Here is a 15,922-nt window from a genome sequence, read left to right as displayed (position 1 = left end):
AAGGTCGGCAATATTTATACCTTAAAGGTGCCGAGATTGACGTAAGGATGGACATAGATACGTCAATAAAGATGTCATACGACTTGCTCGTTAGCACATTCTTTACTAAAGTTCTCTGTGAAATCAAAACAATGGCCGCACTGATTATCCAGGTTGTCATAGGTTTGATTTGTTATGAGAACGTCGTATGCCTTATCAGGGGCTGGAGGAATGTCGCTTGTCTAATTAGATCTCAAGCGTTATGACCTAATCAGATAACACGTTCCTGTGCCGTAGTGTGACTGCGTCAGATAACGGTATCTGCATCATGGGGGTTTTTTTTTTTGCCTCATGGGCTGACTGTTAGTTAACTTGATAGTTAGTTTAACCAGAATAGGGTCAGGAATAGGGGGACTGATTCAGAACCTATAGAAATACACGACAGTATCTTATGGCTTAGAAACCATATCAATACTTTTACAGTATTATTTCATAATACTCCTTTTACTGTACGCACTTTACTTTATGACCAGTATTGCAATTGTGGCAATTCACTTCTCTTGCATGAGAAAGAGGACTGCTCAATAAATAACAACTTTTATTGAAAAAACCCGTCTCTCTATTTCTCTGCACTCCTGGTGAAACTAAGCATGCACGATTGACTGAGTGAAATAGCTGTCTATTTGTTTTCCGCGACTCTGGAGATATACTCCTTATTCTGGAGGGAGCAAAGTTGTCATGTTTATGCAGTTGTCAGAAACTAATCCCTTCTTGTCTATTCAGGAAAGTTAACTCCTTCCTGTTCACTTGAGGAAGTTTCTAGTGACCTCTGAGGTAGCTGGCATTCATAATTAAGTCTAACATATTCAATAGAGACATAGTCGACCTCAATCCTACGTCTAAACTATCGTTTATGTTATTCCAATGCACAGAGCCTATTGGGAGTATAGGAACTACACTACATTATAGTGCCTAATAAGAAGGAGTATATTAAACGGGCTCTTGGTTGGTGAACTCTGATATCAGTAGTAAACAAATCTCCAGCAGGCCTTAGCTGGTGTTCTGATGTACAATCACAATTTGAGGGTTTCACAAGTCAGAAAGGGATTAACAGTTTATCTGTCTGGCAAGGGCTGTATTTGCAGTTATATATGTAGGAGAAATATGGTACGCAAAGGAGGGCCAGTTTATGCAAGCGCTAGAGAATATTACTATGAGGCTGCTGGGGAGATAGCAACACATACACTGAAATTTGTCATAGAAGAAAACAGTATTTATTGTTCTATTGGCCCAACAACCGCTGATGTCCTCTGCTCTCTGTTAGTCTGTGGTGGCATGCACATTCATACTTTTATAGGGAAGGTTAACTGTGGATGCTAGTCATTCCAAGAGGGGTCCTTGCCTTACTGTTTGTGGAATATGCTTCCACACTGCTTTAGGGGAGTTGGTTGAAGAAATCAGCGAAAGAGCAGAGGGTATGATTAAGGACGAGCTGAACTACATTGGGCAGTAGTTGCCCCCACTGAGTCTATTATTTTGAGTAAGGTAAGCTGTAAGTGTGACTATGGAATTCTTCAAAAAGGACAGTGGATTGTGTTTGTCCAAGTTACTTTCGAACCTCCTGAGGGCCTCTAAGGTTCCAGTGGCTAGTTTTACATTCAGGTGAAAAGTCTGTGTAAAGTTTTGTTCCAAAACCCTTGCAAGAGTATAGGAAATAAGTGATAAGTCCTATGCATTTGAGGCAGTGATACACTCATTTTTATTTTGCCCATTGTTTTCCATGCTAATGAATGGGGTCTCTCTAACCAGTTAGGTCTATGAGCAGTAATTAATCTCAAATCTTTGCAGTGGCACTTGTTTTTGGTACATGCATGAAAACTGCAAACTTCATACACAGCAACGTTTTTGACCATTCTGCTGTTCAGGTTGATAGTTTTTTCCAAAGTATAGATTTTAAGGTCCATGTTTACATTTGTTTATTGATGCCATTACAAAAGTCATCAAACAAATTGATATAATATCACCACTTCACCACAGTATATTACATATAGGTATGTCAAATAGGCTTACATCTTCAACTTCCTACTTTAAGCATAGCAGGTGGTCTAAGTGAGCCTAAAAGTGGAGGGGGGAGAACAGTGTAGACAGATATGGAATAATAACTATCAGTAAATCCTTCCTTTTTTCTGCAAAATCATTTTTATTGGCATTTCCTCATTTTCATACAGTACGTGCATTTGCATTTACTTCGGGATTAGTCATTTTACAAATTGTAATCCATGTAATTTTGTAAAGCCGTATTTCAGTTTTTGACACATACATCATTTACCTAATTGTCACTGTCGACATGTGAAAGCATACTGGTGCGAAACATGTGTCTGTAGGTGAGTGCCTATAGTATGTACTGTGAGCTTAGCGCTAGCCTGTGGCACTAGCACTGTGATTAACATCTTGTTTGTGATAACAAATGGAACTCTTCAACCGGGGTGACTTTAACTGGGGTACACTGTGTCTGGGACAATGTTGTTCAATAGGGACGGGTAAGCTGATGTATTCTAACTGGACTGTAGACTGTGTGTGCAGTTGAGGGGGGCAGAGTGGCCAATCCAGGGGTATTACAAGTGCAGAATATCCTTATTTTTAAGCCCCACCTCACTGTACCTCTCCTACCATGAGGGCACTACCTCGGGCAGCACTGTGTCTCGCCTCTGCTATGAGGGTTCAAGGGTTTTGAGACAATGGCGGCTCTGTTGTTTCCTGCTTAAAGGAGTGCAGTAGGATGGCCCATTGCATGGAGATAGGGTGTTTGCGCAAACCCTTTATTTTTTCCGATCGAAGCACCTCCTCCTCCGAGGTGCCCCATTTGTTGACCGCCCCTATCCAGGCCGCTAGCGGCGGTTCCGCGGGTGTCCTCCAGTGCATTGCTATGCATTGTTTAGCTAACAGAAGCACCATGGACGCGAAACGTTACCATTAAATCCTTCCTTTACACTCCTTTTCCCTCTCCCCATGGAATAGCCCTTTTACACCCAGAACCTTCCACCAGAGACCTTGATACATCCTTAAGGCGGGCACTCACTACAGTCCAGTTTCTCAGTCCTATCCCCTGCCTCCAGGTAAGATAGCAGTAGAGTCCACTTGCGAGAAGGTCAAACGCTGCTGCCATCAATTAATCAAAAAAGGAGAATGGACACTTGTAACTAATAGACCATTGGCTATCATGGAACACCCTCATAAACACTGGTGGATGTATGCGGTGTATATTTTTCTCCGCCCCACACTCAGCGTTATGGCATAGTCATCGGGTGTCCAATTTTTGTGTTATATGCCAGCCTTATCCAAGGCGACCTCTGGTCTAGGTAGCAGTGTCTAGATATTTGAAAGACACCTCCAAAGGGAGGGTGGAGTGCTCAAAAAGGAAAATGTGAAAAACAAATTATAGATTTTAAAAAACAATTTCTCTCCAACACAGGAAACTTTAATATAAAAGGAGATATATTGTTATTAAGAATCAGTTGGATATAAGGGTCAATCGAGTTACTAGATTGCCTTTTATCTATCAGTAAGCGGTCGACATGTTTCTGCTCTTTTGGCTCAGCCGGGTCTGTAGAGCATTCATCAGGACAAATACAAAAACATTGATGTACTTACACAACTTGTGTAGGTTTCAGTACGGTGTGTATATTTTTAGACCACACTCGCTAAGAACGCTATTTGGGTTCCTGAAATAGAAAGCACAACACAGAAACACACAAATTGCTTCTCTAGGTTACTTAGAGGTATCTAAGCCGTTGGCTTCGTGAACGTTTTTGTTTCTAGTTTCCCTTGCTCCGCAAAAATGGTCAGGTCAAGGAAATCTATCTGTCGCTCGAAATGAAGGTGAATTTCAGCCATCTATCTCTCCCGTTGAGCCACTCTATGAATACATTCAGGTCTTTATCTGTATGCCAAATCATAATGATGTCGTCTATGTAACGTTTCCAGTATAAAATACTGGAAACGTGTGGGTTATTTTCATTGAGTACATGAAAAAAAAACGATAGAGTTTAAAAAAACGATAGAGTTAAAAAAACGAGAGAGTTTAACGACCTGTTCATACAAAAGCCTGGTCATTTCTAATGGGACTATAACTGTTCTCCTAATGTAAAGTTCCACAGTAGTCGCATTATACATATCTATTAGGATATAAATTATCTGAATCTTAATGCATTAAGACATGTGTTCAAAACCAGCATCCTCGACACATTTAATTACGTATTATTACACCTGGATGTTGTGCGGTTCCTAGTGAGAATCTCCAGAGATTTATTAACACGCATTAAGAATTTCATTTTCCTTAAACAATATGTTATTCTATGCAGTAAAACCGCCGCTTTTGCATAAATCAACTTGTAATTGACTGTGAGTAACAATATTCACACTTTTGTACCTGTTGTTGCACATTAATAACTGCAAAGATTATATTAAGTAATAACCGATGGCCCTTCATATCTTCTCCACACAAGCATAGACCTCATGCGACACCTTTGTGCCAACTTTTTCTCCTTCTCCTGTATATACCTGCCAATAATTTGGTGCATACTATTGTTCTTTAAGTTTGGACATACAGAGATACCTCTAAGTAACCTAGAGATGAAAAGCAATGTGTGTGTTTCTGTGTTGTGCTTTCTATTTCAGGAACCCAAATAGCGTTCTTAGCGAGTGTGGTCTAAAAATATACACACCGTACTGAAACCTACACAAGTTGTGTAAGTACATCAATGTTTTTGTATTTGTCCTGACGAATGCTCTACAGACCCGGCTGGGCCAAAAGAGCAGAAACATGTCGACCGCTTACTGATAGATAAAAGGCAGTCTAGTAACTCGATTGACCCTTATATCCAACTGATTCTTAATAACAATATATCTCCTTTTATATTAAAGTTTCCTGTGTTGGAGAGAAATTGTTTTTTAAAATCTATAATTTGTTTTTCACATTTTCCTTTTTGAGCACTCCACCCTCCCTCTGGAGGTGTCTTTCAAATATCTAGACACTGCTACCTAGACCAGAGGTCGCCTTGGATAAGGCTGGCATATAACACAAAAATTGGACACCCGATGACTATGCCATAACGCTGAGTGTGGGGCGGAGAAAAATATACACCGCATACATCCACCAGTGTTTATGAGGGTGTTCCATGATAGCCAATGGTCTATTAGTTACAAGTGTCCATTCTCCTTTTTTGATTAATTGATTCTAGAATGGGGAACTGAATGGACCTCAACTCCTCCTCCCTTCATTTGATCACTTTCAAACGCTGCTGCCTTCTGAAAATGTTCTCTCAATTTTCCTGGAGGTAATTTGACACATCGATCTGAGAACCAGATGTCCAGTAACCCCATCAATGTCCAGCAAACTCAACAAATAGTTTGGGTACTTCAGCAGGAAACTCCTGCATCATCACAAGAACCTGTAGGATCCACGAAAAGAATCCTTTCCACAGACAATCCAACTTTCTACCCTGGAGTCCAGCAGTATAACCCTACCATTGTATTGTCCTTGAAGGATACCCGCTCTTGCATAGTGGCATATACCACAGGTAACAGGAGCCTCTCTCACTTTACCCTGCTCCCTTCCATCTGTGATATCCTCCAGGGATGGCTTCCAGCTTACCGTCTGGCTCCTTCACAATAGTATAAATTGGCTCTGTCTTTTTTCTTCAAGCATACATTCACCCTCATCAGACAATGCCTTTTCTTATCGCCATTTATTTAAAGGTCTCTTTACATCTTATGCAATCTGACATGCTCACAGTTTTCATAAACCTTCCCACCAAAATGTAATCAAACAACAAATCACCCACAGACCCACCAGACCCACGTATTTGGCATGAGGTCCTAGGCTCACCATTCTTAGCAGGTTTATAGGTGACGGGCAAATCTTGGCCCATAAAGTGTGCAGAGGGTTAAACAACAAATCCCCTACAGACCCACCAGACCCACGTATTCGGCATAAGGGTCCTAGGCTCACCATTCTTAGCAGGTTTATAGGTGATGGGCAAATATTGGTACATAAAGTGTGCAGAGGGTTAAAACACTCTCCATCCCACAACGAACCTCCCCCATCCGCCACGGCCTCTTGACGCCATCTTTTATATGATATGACCGCAGGTCCTTGGATAGTTATTGTTCCTTCTCCAGCTTCTCTGGCTCCTCTGGTTATATTATCTCCTGATAGCACCAGTGAACCTCCCTGTGAATGGGTCAGAATTTCAACCGCTGCTCAAAACTTAATAGTTGTCCAATCATGAGAGAGAAAAAGGAGGAGGAGTCCCAGAGTGACAGCCACCAGTATCTATTCTCACTGCATCAAGCGGTCACCAGGCGTCTTTGTAATGGCTGTGGCAACAAGGATAGTGGTGCAACTCTTTTTGGCAGTCATCTTGTCCCCAGCCAGGACTGCTCTGCCCACCAAGTTTCCATTTTTTAGAAGTGACTGGGTAAGTGAAGGACTTTTAGAGTTGATCAGATACATTTAAAAAAAAAAAAAAGCTATTTTATGATTAGTTTTGGATACAGAGTCGGAGTGTTTTAATTGTATACTGTTTGTATGTTGCAACCCAATAAACTTGAAGGTCATAATGTGCCATCCAGATCTCCGTTGCGTTGAGACACAGCTTGAGGTACTGATGTCCTTGAAGAGCGACAGTTGTAGATGTCTGTGTTGTTGTCCACATGTTGATGGAATGGAGACTATTCAGGCCAACCATGTCTTCCACTGGTTCCATGGATAAAAGAACCTTTGGATTTTAAAACATAACCATGAAAAATTCATATTTAATCTGTTCCACCTGACCTTTTGAGAGTACCAAGATGGGTAGCAATAATTACCCTGCTACCACAACCCATTTGGCCTCTCAAGATCATAGTGGGAGATGGGTGATCATTCTCTCCGACTTCTTCCAGAGCTAGAGGATTGCAACCAGACAAGCAAATCAACCATTGTGTATGCACATTGACACATCCTGCATATTCACATTAGTCCTCTCCATTAAGCGATCAGCATTGAATCTTGTTTGGTAACTAGAGAGTCTGCCATTGTCAGCAGACTTCTGAGCACTTCAGCTTACCCACAATGCCCTCATTGCCCTGTACCAAATTACCTATCCATAGTATTCCTATACCACCAGCAGGATAGGCACCTGACGTTGCCATTCCAGTCGCCCTCTGTCAAATGATACACAAGTAGGAGGGTGAAGACCTTTTACGCAAGGCTTCACACTCAAAATCCTTTCTGCTCTAATCCACCTTAAAACAAAACACATGAATCTCAGGAGAACCATGGAAATCCACTAGTTTTACTATCTGTAATAGCTTCACGTATATGGCATCAGTTTGGTATCTTCACATTAACCTCTGTTTAAGATAAGCTATAGATTTTGGAAAACACAAAATCCTTGTTGAGAATTTTTCTCTTCAGCATCTTCTAAATTCTGCATTATAGGGATGGTGCAAGGCCACGTTACACTTTTTGTCATTTACGTAAACTACATCCCACAGCTCCTCATCTCCATCACTATTTCCTGTTTTCCTTCTCATTTGTATTATTCCTTGTTCTTGCTAGTTCTGTCGCCTGTTATAAATGTAGCAGATGTCATCTAGTGCTGTGATTGCCCAGAATAAGACATAGCACTGTGGAAAATGGCGACATTTTGACATAGTATAACTTTGTTAATGAAAACATATTTCTCAAATATGTAATGTTTGCACTGTTGTGGTTTTATGTATATCCCTGAAGTATTGGCAAAAACGGTCTGGGCAGTAAGAAATCACTATTCGTATTCTGTGCAATCCCTTACGTTGACTAAAAGAAATGTATCCTACCAGTAATGGTTAAATGCACCTTCACCTATATTTTCTGAGGTGGTTTGCTGTGTCTTCTGTAATGGTTTCATATTTTCCCCACTGCCCATTGCTAGTCATTGCTTCACTCCACCAGTATATCCTGTCACATAATCCTTCCTTAGCATGGAGTCACTACTTCATCACAGCTAGTAAACTACAGTCGCAGCTTTCCTTTCCCCAAGTAGCCACATTCACAGCCTCATGTATTAAATATTAATCTTTTCATAGCAATTACAGTCTCTGACTCTCAACCACAGTCACAGACTCACCCCTCCTTTCCACTTCCCAGACACAGCAAAACATACCAAGAATAAAGTCATTAAAAAAATATTTCCATCATGCTTACATTCACATGTACCAATTATCCGTAATCACAATCTTACATTATCTGATATATCCATTATTCAGAGATACAATCTTACATTCTCTGATATGACATTATACAGAGTCACAATTGTACATTCTCTGATCTTCCCATTATTCAGAGTTGAAATCTTAAAATCTCAAATCTCTCCATTATTCAGAGAAGTAGTCTCACATATTATGATTTGCCCATTATACAGTCGCAGCCTTACATTCTTAAATACCTAAATTATACAGAATCACAATCTTACAATCTCAAATATCTCCGTTATACAGAATCAAAATCTTACATTCTCAAATGTCTCAATTATACAGTCACATTCTTACATTCTCAAATATCTTAATTTCACAGCCACTGAAGCTCAAATTCTCAATTGTGTCCATTATTCAAAGACTTCTTTACATTCTCGAGTATATCAACAACTCACATTATCAAATATGTTAATTGTTGTAAGACTTTCATTGTCAAATATATCCATTATTCAAAGACGGATTTACAGTCTCAGATACATATATAGACACAATTTTAATTCTCTAATGTGTCCATTACAGAGTTGCAATCTTGCATACTCAAGTATCCATTATACAGATTCACAATCCCACATTCACAGCTATCTCCATTATAGGAAGAAGCAATTTCCCACCTGCTCATTGTCCCCATTATTCCAAGTTAGTGGACGCATTACACCTGCCTAGTATTTGGATAGCAGCTTTACATGCCCTCCCACTGTCCCCAGTTTGATTTCCACGTCTTCCTCTTACCATGCCTCACATCTCTCTAAGCACAGCCTCCCTTATTCCCATTTCCATTTTGTGTAAAAGTGTTTTCTGTGCTCTTAACAACAGTCTATGCTTCACTTCTAAAGTATAGAAAAAGTGATGGATGAATGCTTGAATTAATCTCAGCCACTGGTAATTACTTGGAGTCGTATCCCAGTCCATAGTTATTTTGCACACCATGCAACCTCAGTTTGGACCCAGCAATATGCAAATCAGTCTTGGCCCTGCTCCAGTGGGAACACTCCAGCTCGAACTGCCAAGCCAGGTCCTACCCGAACAGGAACACAGGCAACCCAGGAGCGGTTTTGCCCTAGTTATGGGCTCATCAGCCTGGTACAGCTTGGTTCCAGTGACATTGTGCACAAGACCCACATCTGGGCATACCCATCCCACTTAGGTCGAAACACTAAAGGGCGAAACTGGTCTTAGGTTGCTTGCATTCCGGCTCGTGAGGACCTGGCTTGGCAGTTTGGGCTGGACTGTTCCCATTGTAGTAGGGTTGAGACTGATCTGCATATGACTGGGTCCAAACTGAGGTGGCATGGCGGGGGATTGACAATGGATTGGGCTGCGGCCACAAGTAATATCCAATGGCTAAGATTAGTTTAAGCATTCCATCCATCATCTGGTTGTTGTTGCAATATACGTCACTTCTAAGCCCTCCAATTTTCGTGAGTAGAGGAAATGATATGCAGAGTGAACATTTTGTAGCTCCGGATCTCACCGTTTCGTCAATAGGGGTACTGTGATTAGACTGCAGAACAAACGTAAGACACCAATTTGGTGGCTTGACCACATCTCTTCTCAAGTAGAGTCTTTCAGGTCTGTAGGAATAAAAGCAGATTCCTCAGTGGGTTAGCATTTTCCAAAGATTGATCGATCTGCAGGAGTTAAATGTTCTTACCTAATAAGTGTAGAAGCTGGTTTACTAACGTGATTCAGTGTTCTTCAGTTTGTTGTTTTTTATACGTATAACAAGGGTTCTGTAGAGACTGAGCATCCAGAATCATACATTTTTGCATCAACAAGTCATCAGGAATGTGGGCTAGACAGTAAGAGAGCTCAGTGGAGAGGACCATTTTTCAAGTAAAGGATTGTGGTCCTAAAAGTATAGTTACTTGTATACTTACAAATGGCTTAAGTATTCAGATAGCCTTTAGCTAAAATGGCTGGCAAAAGCAGAACACCTTGGGGGATGTAGAAAGCACTTTGCTTTGCTTATGTTTCTACTAACAGTCAATCATTCTTGTGCTATTCCTGGTGACAATTACTCTACACACTTTTGTTTTTTAGGGGAAGAGTCTTTCCACATTGTCTGAGAGAATGAGAAAAGGCTACTGGTCAGCACTGAAAATGAACTGGAAAGTCTGGACCCCCTTCCAGTTCATTAACATTACTTATGTGCCTGTGCAGGTAAGAAGACGCCTGGCCATCAAATGCCATGTAGCACTGCCTGGACTCGTCCAAACCTGCATGTTACAATCCACTACTGTCTAACAGAGCAAAGGCAACACAGGGTTGGGGGAAAGCAACATGGAGGGCGCACATGAGGGAAGCAATGGGGAGAAGCATACAGGCAAGAACAAGAGCAATGGGGCGGGGAGAAGCAGTTGGGTGACAGAGAGCAACACAGAGTGCAGGGTGTTAGATGTAGAAGGCATGGCTCCAGTCGGAGTCGGCCTCAGACGACGCCCCTCCGGCTCCTTGTTAGAGTTGTGGATCAGAATGGAGATGACCCCAGAAGCGTCGACATTGGGTCCAGTGCCTGGGAGGGTCGAGGTGGCATGACCGCTGCCGTTCCTGATCAATCTAAGGGTCCCACTAATGCCAGGGCCGGAGCTGCAGGCATGGAACCAGTAGAGGCCCCTCCTCAACCAGCGGGCCTAAAGGCTTGGTGGCAGAAATGGGCCACTCAAATATGAGATGCTGGCGACGAAGATCTTGGGATCTGTGATCGAGCCCTGACCCTTCCTCTCGACCGGGATTGAGACCATCGCAGCATCACATTCCCAGCTGCCAGGAGCTTGAGGGATCACTCTCTCAAGGCCTTTGGATTAATAGCACAACAGTTGACGCAGGTCTTCACGTCTTAGTCGGGCTCGAGGCACTTGAGGCAAACAAGGTGGAGGCCCATCACCAACATTGATGCCGCAAGGCTTGAAGCCAGCCTTCCTAGATGACATTCCTGCCACACCAGGAGAAAAACGTCTCAAAATACTTTGTCAAAAGTCAAAAAAGGCTAGTTAAAAAGTGACAAGGGGTAGCTCTCTTCGAATCTGTTCAGACTGGCGCAGAAAGAAAAGAACTGATGTTTGCGCGCTGGAGTGGTGCCTTTATATGCACCGTGGACGTCACGTCCAAGGACGACAACGCGCGGATCCGAATACCACCCACGGGCGTGCAGGGGTACTGCTCACAAAATATTTCCGGATCCAGGCTGACGCCTAGGGATAATTCTAAAATAAGTTATTTGCGGCTAGACGTCTCTATCAGATTAGTGCTACCAAGAATGTTCCTTACTTTTCCACATAACTAAAAATGCCCTTAACCCTGCAATACACCAAATCCTACCCATTAACTCGCCCCATTCCTTTGGAATTCTGGGCCTCACCCCTCTTAATATTATTATGCAACATACATCCTTATTCAGGAGGAATAAGCCGACCCATCTCTGACCCTTGAGACAGATTTACCAATGGCTGCCAATAGGCAACCCCACAGTTAGGTTCAGGTAAAAATCCTTGTGCCCCATTACTAGAATCAGCAACCACTGACAGCAGTTTCATATACTGACCATGTGGATGGCAGTCACCCTTGCTAAAAGGAGCGCCATTATGGTTGTGTCCCAAAAATCTAACCGAGATTAGCACTCTGTCAGTGAGCAACATGTCATAATCACCCTGAGCAGTGGTCAGGAGACTGGTGACAAAGGCCTCTTGCACCAGAACACATACTGTGTGTGCCAGAACTGTTAAAATGAGGAGTAGGGTGTCACATAGACGCTACCCCTTGGATGTTTGACACTACATGCATTGAGTGCACCCTCCAGATGCAGCAGTTTCAGGGAGAGCAACTAAGAGGCTGATACTATGTGATTCATCTCTGTGGAAACCTATATCACTTGGGCTACAAAACCTAGTTTTCCCATTTTAGAAGAAGCTAAAAAGTCTGCTATTTATGAAATATCATCTAGCTGTTTATGAAGCAACATCAAAATTGCTCCCCTTACCTTTTCCCTCACTAATTTATCTGCACGTAAGTTGGCATGCCAGAGCTTAGCTTAGCTAATTGCCACACTTTTTTACAAATACATTTGTGGTGTCAAAGGTTGTAGGCAAATCAAAAAGTGACTCTTCTTTAGAAAGTGCGGCTAAACTATAACCACACAGTGATACATGCCACTGTGCAATACATATATTATTACACAGTGGTAACATATGTATATATTCTTATCGCTTTTCATCATGCACATCTCCTACCAAGACTCACACGGGGTGGTGTGCATTACTGGTGCATATTGCCCATTGCAGCATGTTTAATGTCTTCTTTTTCACATTTGGAGATCAAACAGGCGCACTTCACTACTACAGATGCAGTGACAATGTATTAATGGCTTGCTGAACAGCCTTATATTCATGCATCCGGGCAATGGCGGCCTTGGTCACGATAAGAGATTCACATGCTATTTCTTCCACATAAACAGTGACTAACAGACATAGAAGACATATTCAGTAATAAACATAAAAAGCATACTACCATTCACTGAGCGTTGCTGTCATAAGGCAGTCCATTTGTATTGCAATACGTGCAAATTCACGTATCAAAAGTCAAATACACTGGTGGACTGGTAATATTTATTCACGGTTTCATTATTAGATTGTAAAACTTCATTGTAAATCAGACAATCTAATTTCCACAGCATCTAATTATCTGTCCATACATTATTCAGTTCTGGTGGGACTGATTACCATGAAAGATCTCTTTATATTTTTTGGTCCTTATGTCCACAGATTTCTTTTAATATTGCTTGTATGTATTAGCATCATGCCTAAGTGGGCCTTTAGTCTTGTTTGATTTTGGACCCCTTGATTGGGAAAATGTTATGCAACTCCTCATTTTGGCCATCTTCTCTCTGCATACTAGCAGAAGCAAGCACTATTAAATATTAACTAATTATTACCAGACCATCAATGTATATGAGTGTTGATGGATGCATTTGCACTTAGTACAATACCAATGCACAGCGGCAAAATGGCGATGCCTGTGAATGTTTTCCATGATTGTTCTTTAATATGTCTTGTATGTCTATTAGTCACTTTATATGGAAGAAACAATCTGTGGCTGTCTTATTGTGATAAGGGCCGAAAAGCCTGGAGATATAGCTGTTCAGTATTAATATATTAAAATTGCTCCTGCAGTCATGGAGCGTGTGTGTCTGTACTTCTGAAAACACCGAAAAGGCAAGAGTAGATATCTGTATTAAACAATGGGATGCTGTGTTGAAGATGGCAGCGATTATAGTTCATTTGATATTGACTGTTTCCATTTGGATGTGTGCTTTATTTTCCAGTTTCGGGTGCTGTTTGCCAATCTTGTGGCATTGTTCTGGTATGCTTACCTCTCTTCCATGAAGAAGTGAATTCTGCAGGATGATGTGATCACACGTGCCTCCAAGAACCCAGACCGAAGATGATGCCACCTGTGCCGGTCGGGCGTCTTTTGCGGTAGTTAAACTGGACATTGAAGGGGAAAAATGGCGCCAACTGGCCACGTGTTATGCTTTGGTGCACTGTGTAAGACTTTCCTTCCAGAGCGGTCTGGACCAGCAGTAATGATTACTGAATAATGCACTGTTAGTCTCAATTGAGGTATGCTAGCACATGCTTGGGAAATTAATGATGTATTAACATAGATGACGGCAATAAAAAGAACCAATTTCCTAAAATGTCTGCATGTAGATTTCAGTCATCACAAAAATTACTTGCCAGCCACTGCAAGGAGCGTGCTTCCTTGCAGTGAAATGTTTCATATTAGGGGGGCTTCACTAAAACTGAAATACAGGGTTTTATCATTACAAGAAATCCCACCTAGAGGTGCAAAGAAATCTGGAATTGTGAATGCCAAAAAAATGAACAGTATCATATATTTGCTATGGGTAAGGAAAACAAAGGAATGTTTCTTAGGATGATTTGTGCCGTCATATTTTAACTGGCACCTCAGGCATTGAACTTTGATCTACAGGGCATCTCCCAGAATGCATTTGTGAAAAGAAGTCTGCTCAGTGGCTCTAAAACTGATAATGTAAATGCACTAAAACAATTGGAAATAACACAAGACAAATGCTTGTTGTGTTTACAAGCTCTGCACAGCTGTACTTGCCTTTAAATACAGGGAACAGTTGTTCATGATGCACCCAACCCCTAACTATGCAAAAGGCAACGTATATTAACACACGTAAAGCAGAAAAGACGTTGTCCTGTGCCAAGAGAGATTTCTGATGGAAATTCTACCTCCAGATTCCTTCCATTTTTAGGCCACAGCCTACCAGACAGCGCAGCTGTGCGGTATGCGAAAGACATCATGGGGCAGGGTGGGGGGGTCAAAAAGTTGACCTGGGAATGCATTCTGCCCGTTGCTTGCCATTGGCTCTGTGTTTTGTAACTCACATTTTCTTACTTTCCATTTGTTGGCGTAGGCTATCTTCGTCCCTCCCATGCTAAAACCATATTTACCAGAGTCCTTTCCTGTCGAAGGCTCCCTTTGTGTAAACAGGCCTGTAATTCTTGTTCTTATCTCGCCACATTTGCTGTGCATTCAAAGACAGGGGTCAAACGTTAAGATGTGTCTTCCAGAGAGCTTGGTGTTTATTTTGCTTTTGGCTGACTTCAGTCTACGCTGGTGCTCCTCCTATACTTCATTTAAGTGGCTGTAACATAACCCTTAAATAGCACATCATTTAACGTGCGGATGACAGATTTTATTTTATTTTTTAGACATTGAGAGATAAGTGATTTGCTCAGAATCACAGCACTGTCCCCGATTGTTAAAATGTTATGCCTGCTTGCGTTTTAACCTGCAAATTACACATACATGTGGTTCCGTAACACGAACTACTCCCCATCATTACTCATTTAAGAGCCCCCCCTCACATGTACCTCCATTTCCTGTCTTTATCCTGTGCACCTGCACTTCCCAGGATGTAGTTTCTATTCCTGTGATAGGTGCAGTGGCACCTGGACACCGAGTAATCAGGGCCATATTGAAAACAGACTATTGCTTCATATTATATTTTAAGCAAGAGCCAAGGAGTCTGTTTCCTTCCTGGCACTGGAGGCATCGTACACTATCTACCCCACAGGGCACTTCCACACACTGTGTGCTTGTCTCCGTTGTTAACTACAAAGTATGTTGCCAGCGCTTTTGTGACGTCGCCACTACCTGTCATCATTCTTCACTGCCCAGCCACCCTTAGTGCACCCCCCACCTCGTCCCCTGTCCGACCCTGCAATTACTAGACCGTAGCTTCCGTTTGCGCAGCAGGTGCAGTGCACAGTGTCCCCACTACACAAACCGTTCAACCCTGATGATTGCTTTATTTCTGCATAGCCCTCTCCCATCCCTAGCATTTACCCCAGCATTTCCGGTGTCATATAGCTTCTGTAAGTGCAGCAGGTGCAGTGGCTCCACAACAGTAGTCTCTTCCCTTGGTGCTTTTTATCACGATCCTCACAAGTTGTGATTGTTAGCGCCCTGCTACTTGTAAACAACCAGAAGCCCACTCGTTGTTCTCTAAGTCCCTCCCCCAAAGTGTCTGTGTGTCTCTCTCTCTCTCTCTCTCTCTCTCTCTCTCTCTCTCTCTCTCTCTCTTCTCTCTTCACTCTTCACTCTTCACTCTTCACTCTTCACTCTTCACTCT

The 15,922-nt window shown here is 42.1% G+C and overlaps 1 protein-coding gene across 2 annotated transcripts in view; it reads left to right on the top strand.

Annotated features, from left to right (window-relative positions):
* PXMP2 (peroxisomal membrane protein 2) overlaps window positions 1-13,951 on the top strand; it is a 94,406-nt gene extending 80,455 nt beyond the window's left edge. For both annotated transcript variants that reach the window (XM_078667253.1, XM_078667254.1), the window contains exons 5-6: window positions 10,300-10,419; window positions 13,577-13,951. In XM_078667253.1, coding sequence (XP_078523379.1) covers window positions 10,300-10,419; window positions 13,577-13,645 — 189 coding nt within the window. In that variant the 3' untranslated portion in view covers window positions 13,646-13,951. The remainder of the gene's footprint in view (window positions 1-10,299; window positions 10,420-13,576) is intronic.
* Window positions 13,952-15,922: the final 1,971 nt, after the last annotated feature.

Source organism: Lissotriton helveticus, chromosome 11 (genome assembly GCF_964261635.1).
Source record: "Lissotriton helveticus chromosome 11, aLisHel1.1, whole genome shotgun sequence".
In the NCBI taxonomy this organism is placed as follows: domain Eukaryota; kingdom Metazoa; phylum Chordata; class Amphibia; order Caudata; family Salamandridae; genus Lissotriton; species Lissotriton helveticus.
Note: the sequence above shows the minus strand (reverse complement) of the source record. Positions and strands in the feature narration are given on the sequence as shown.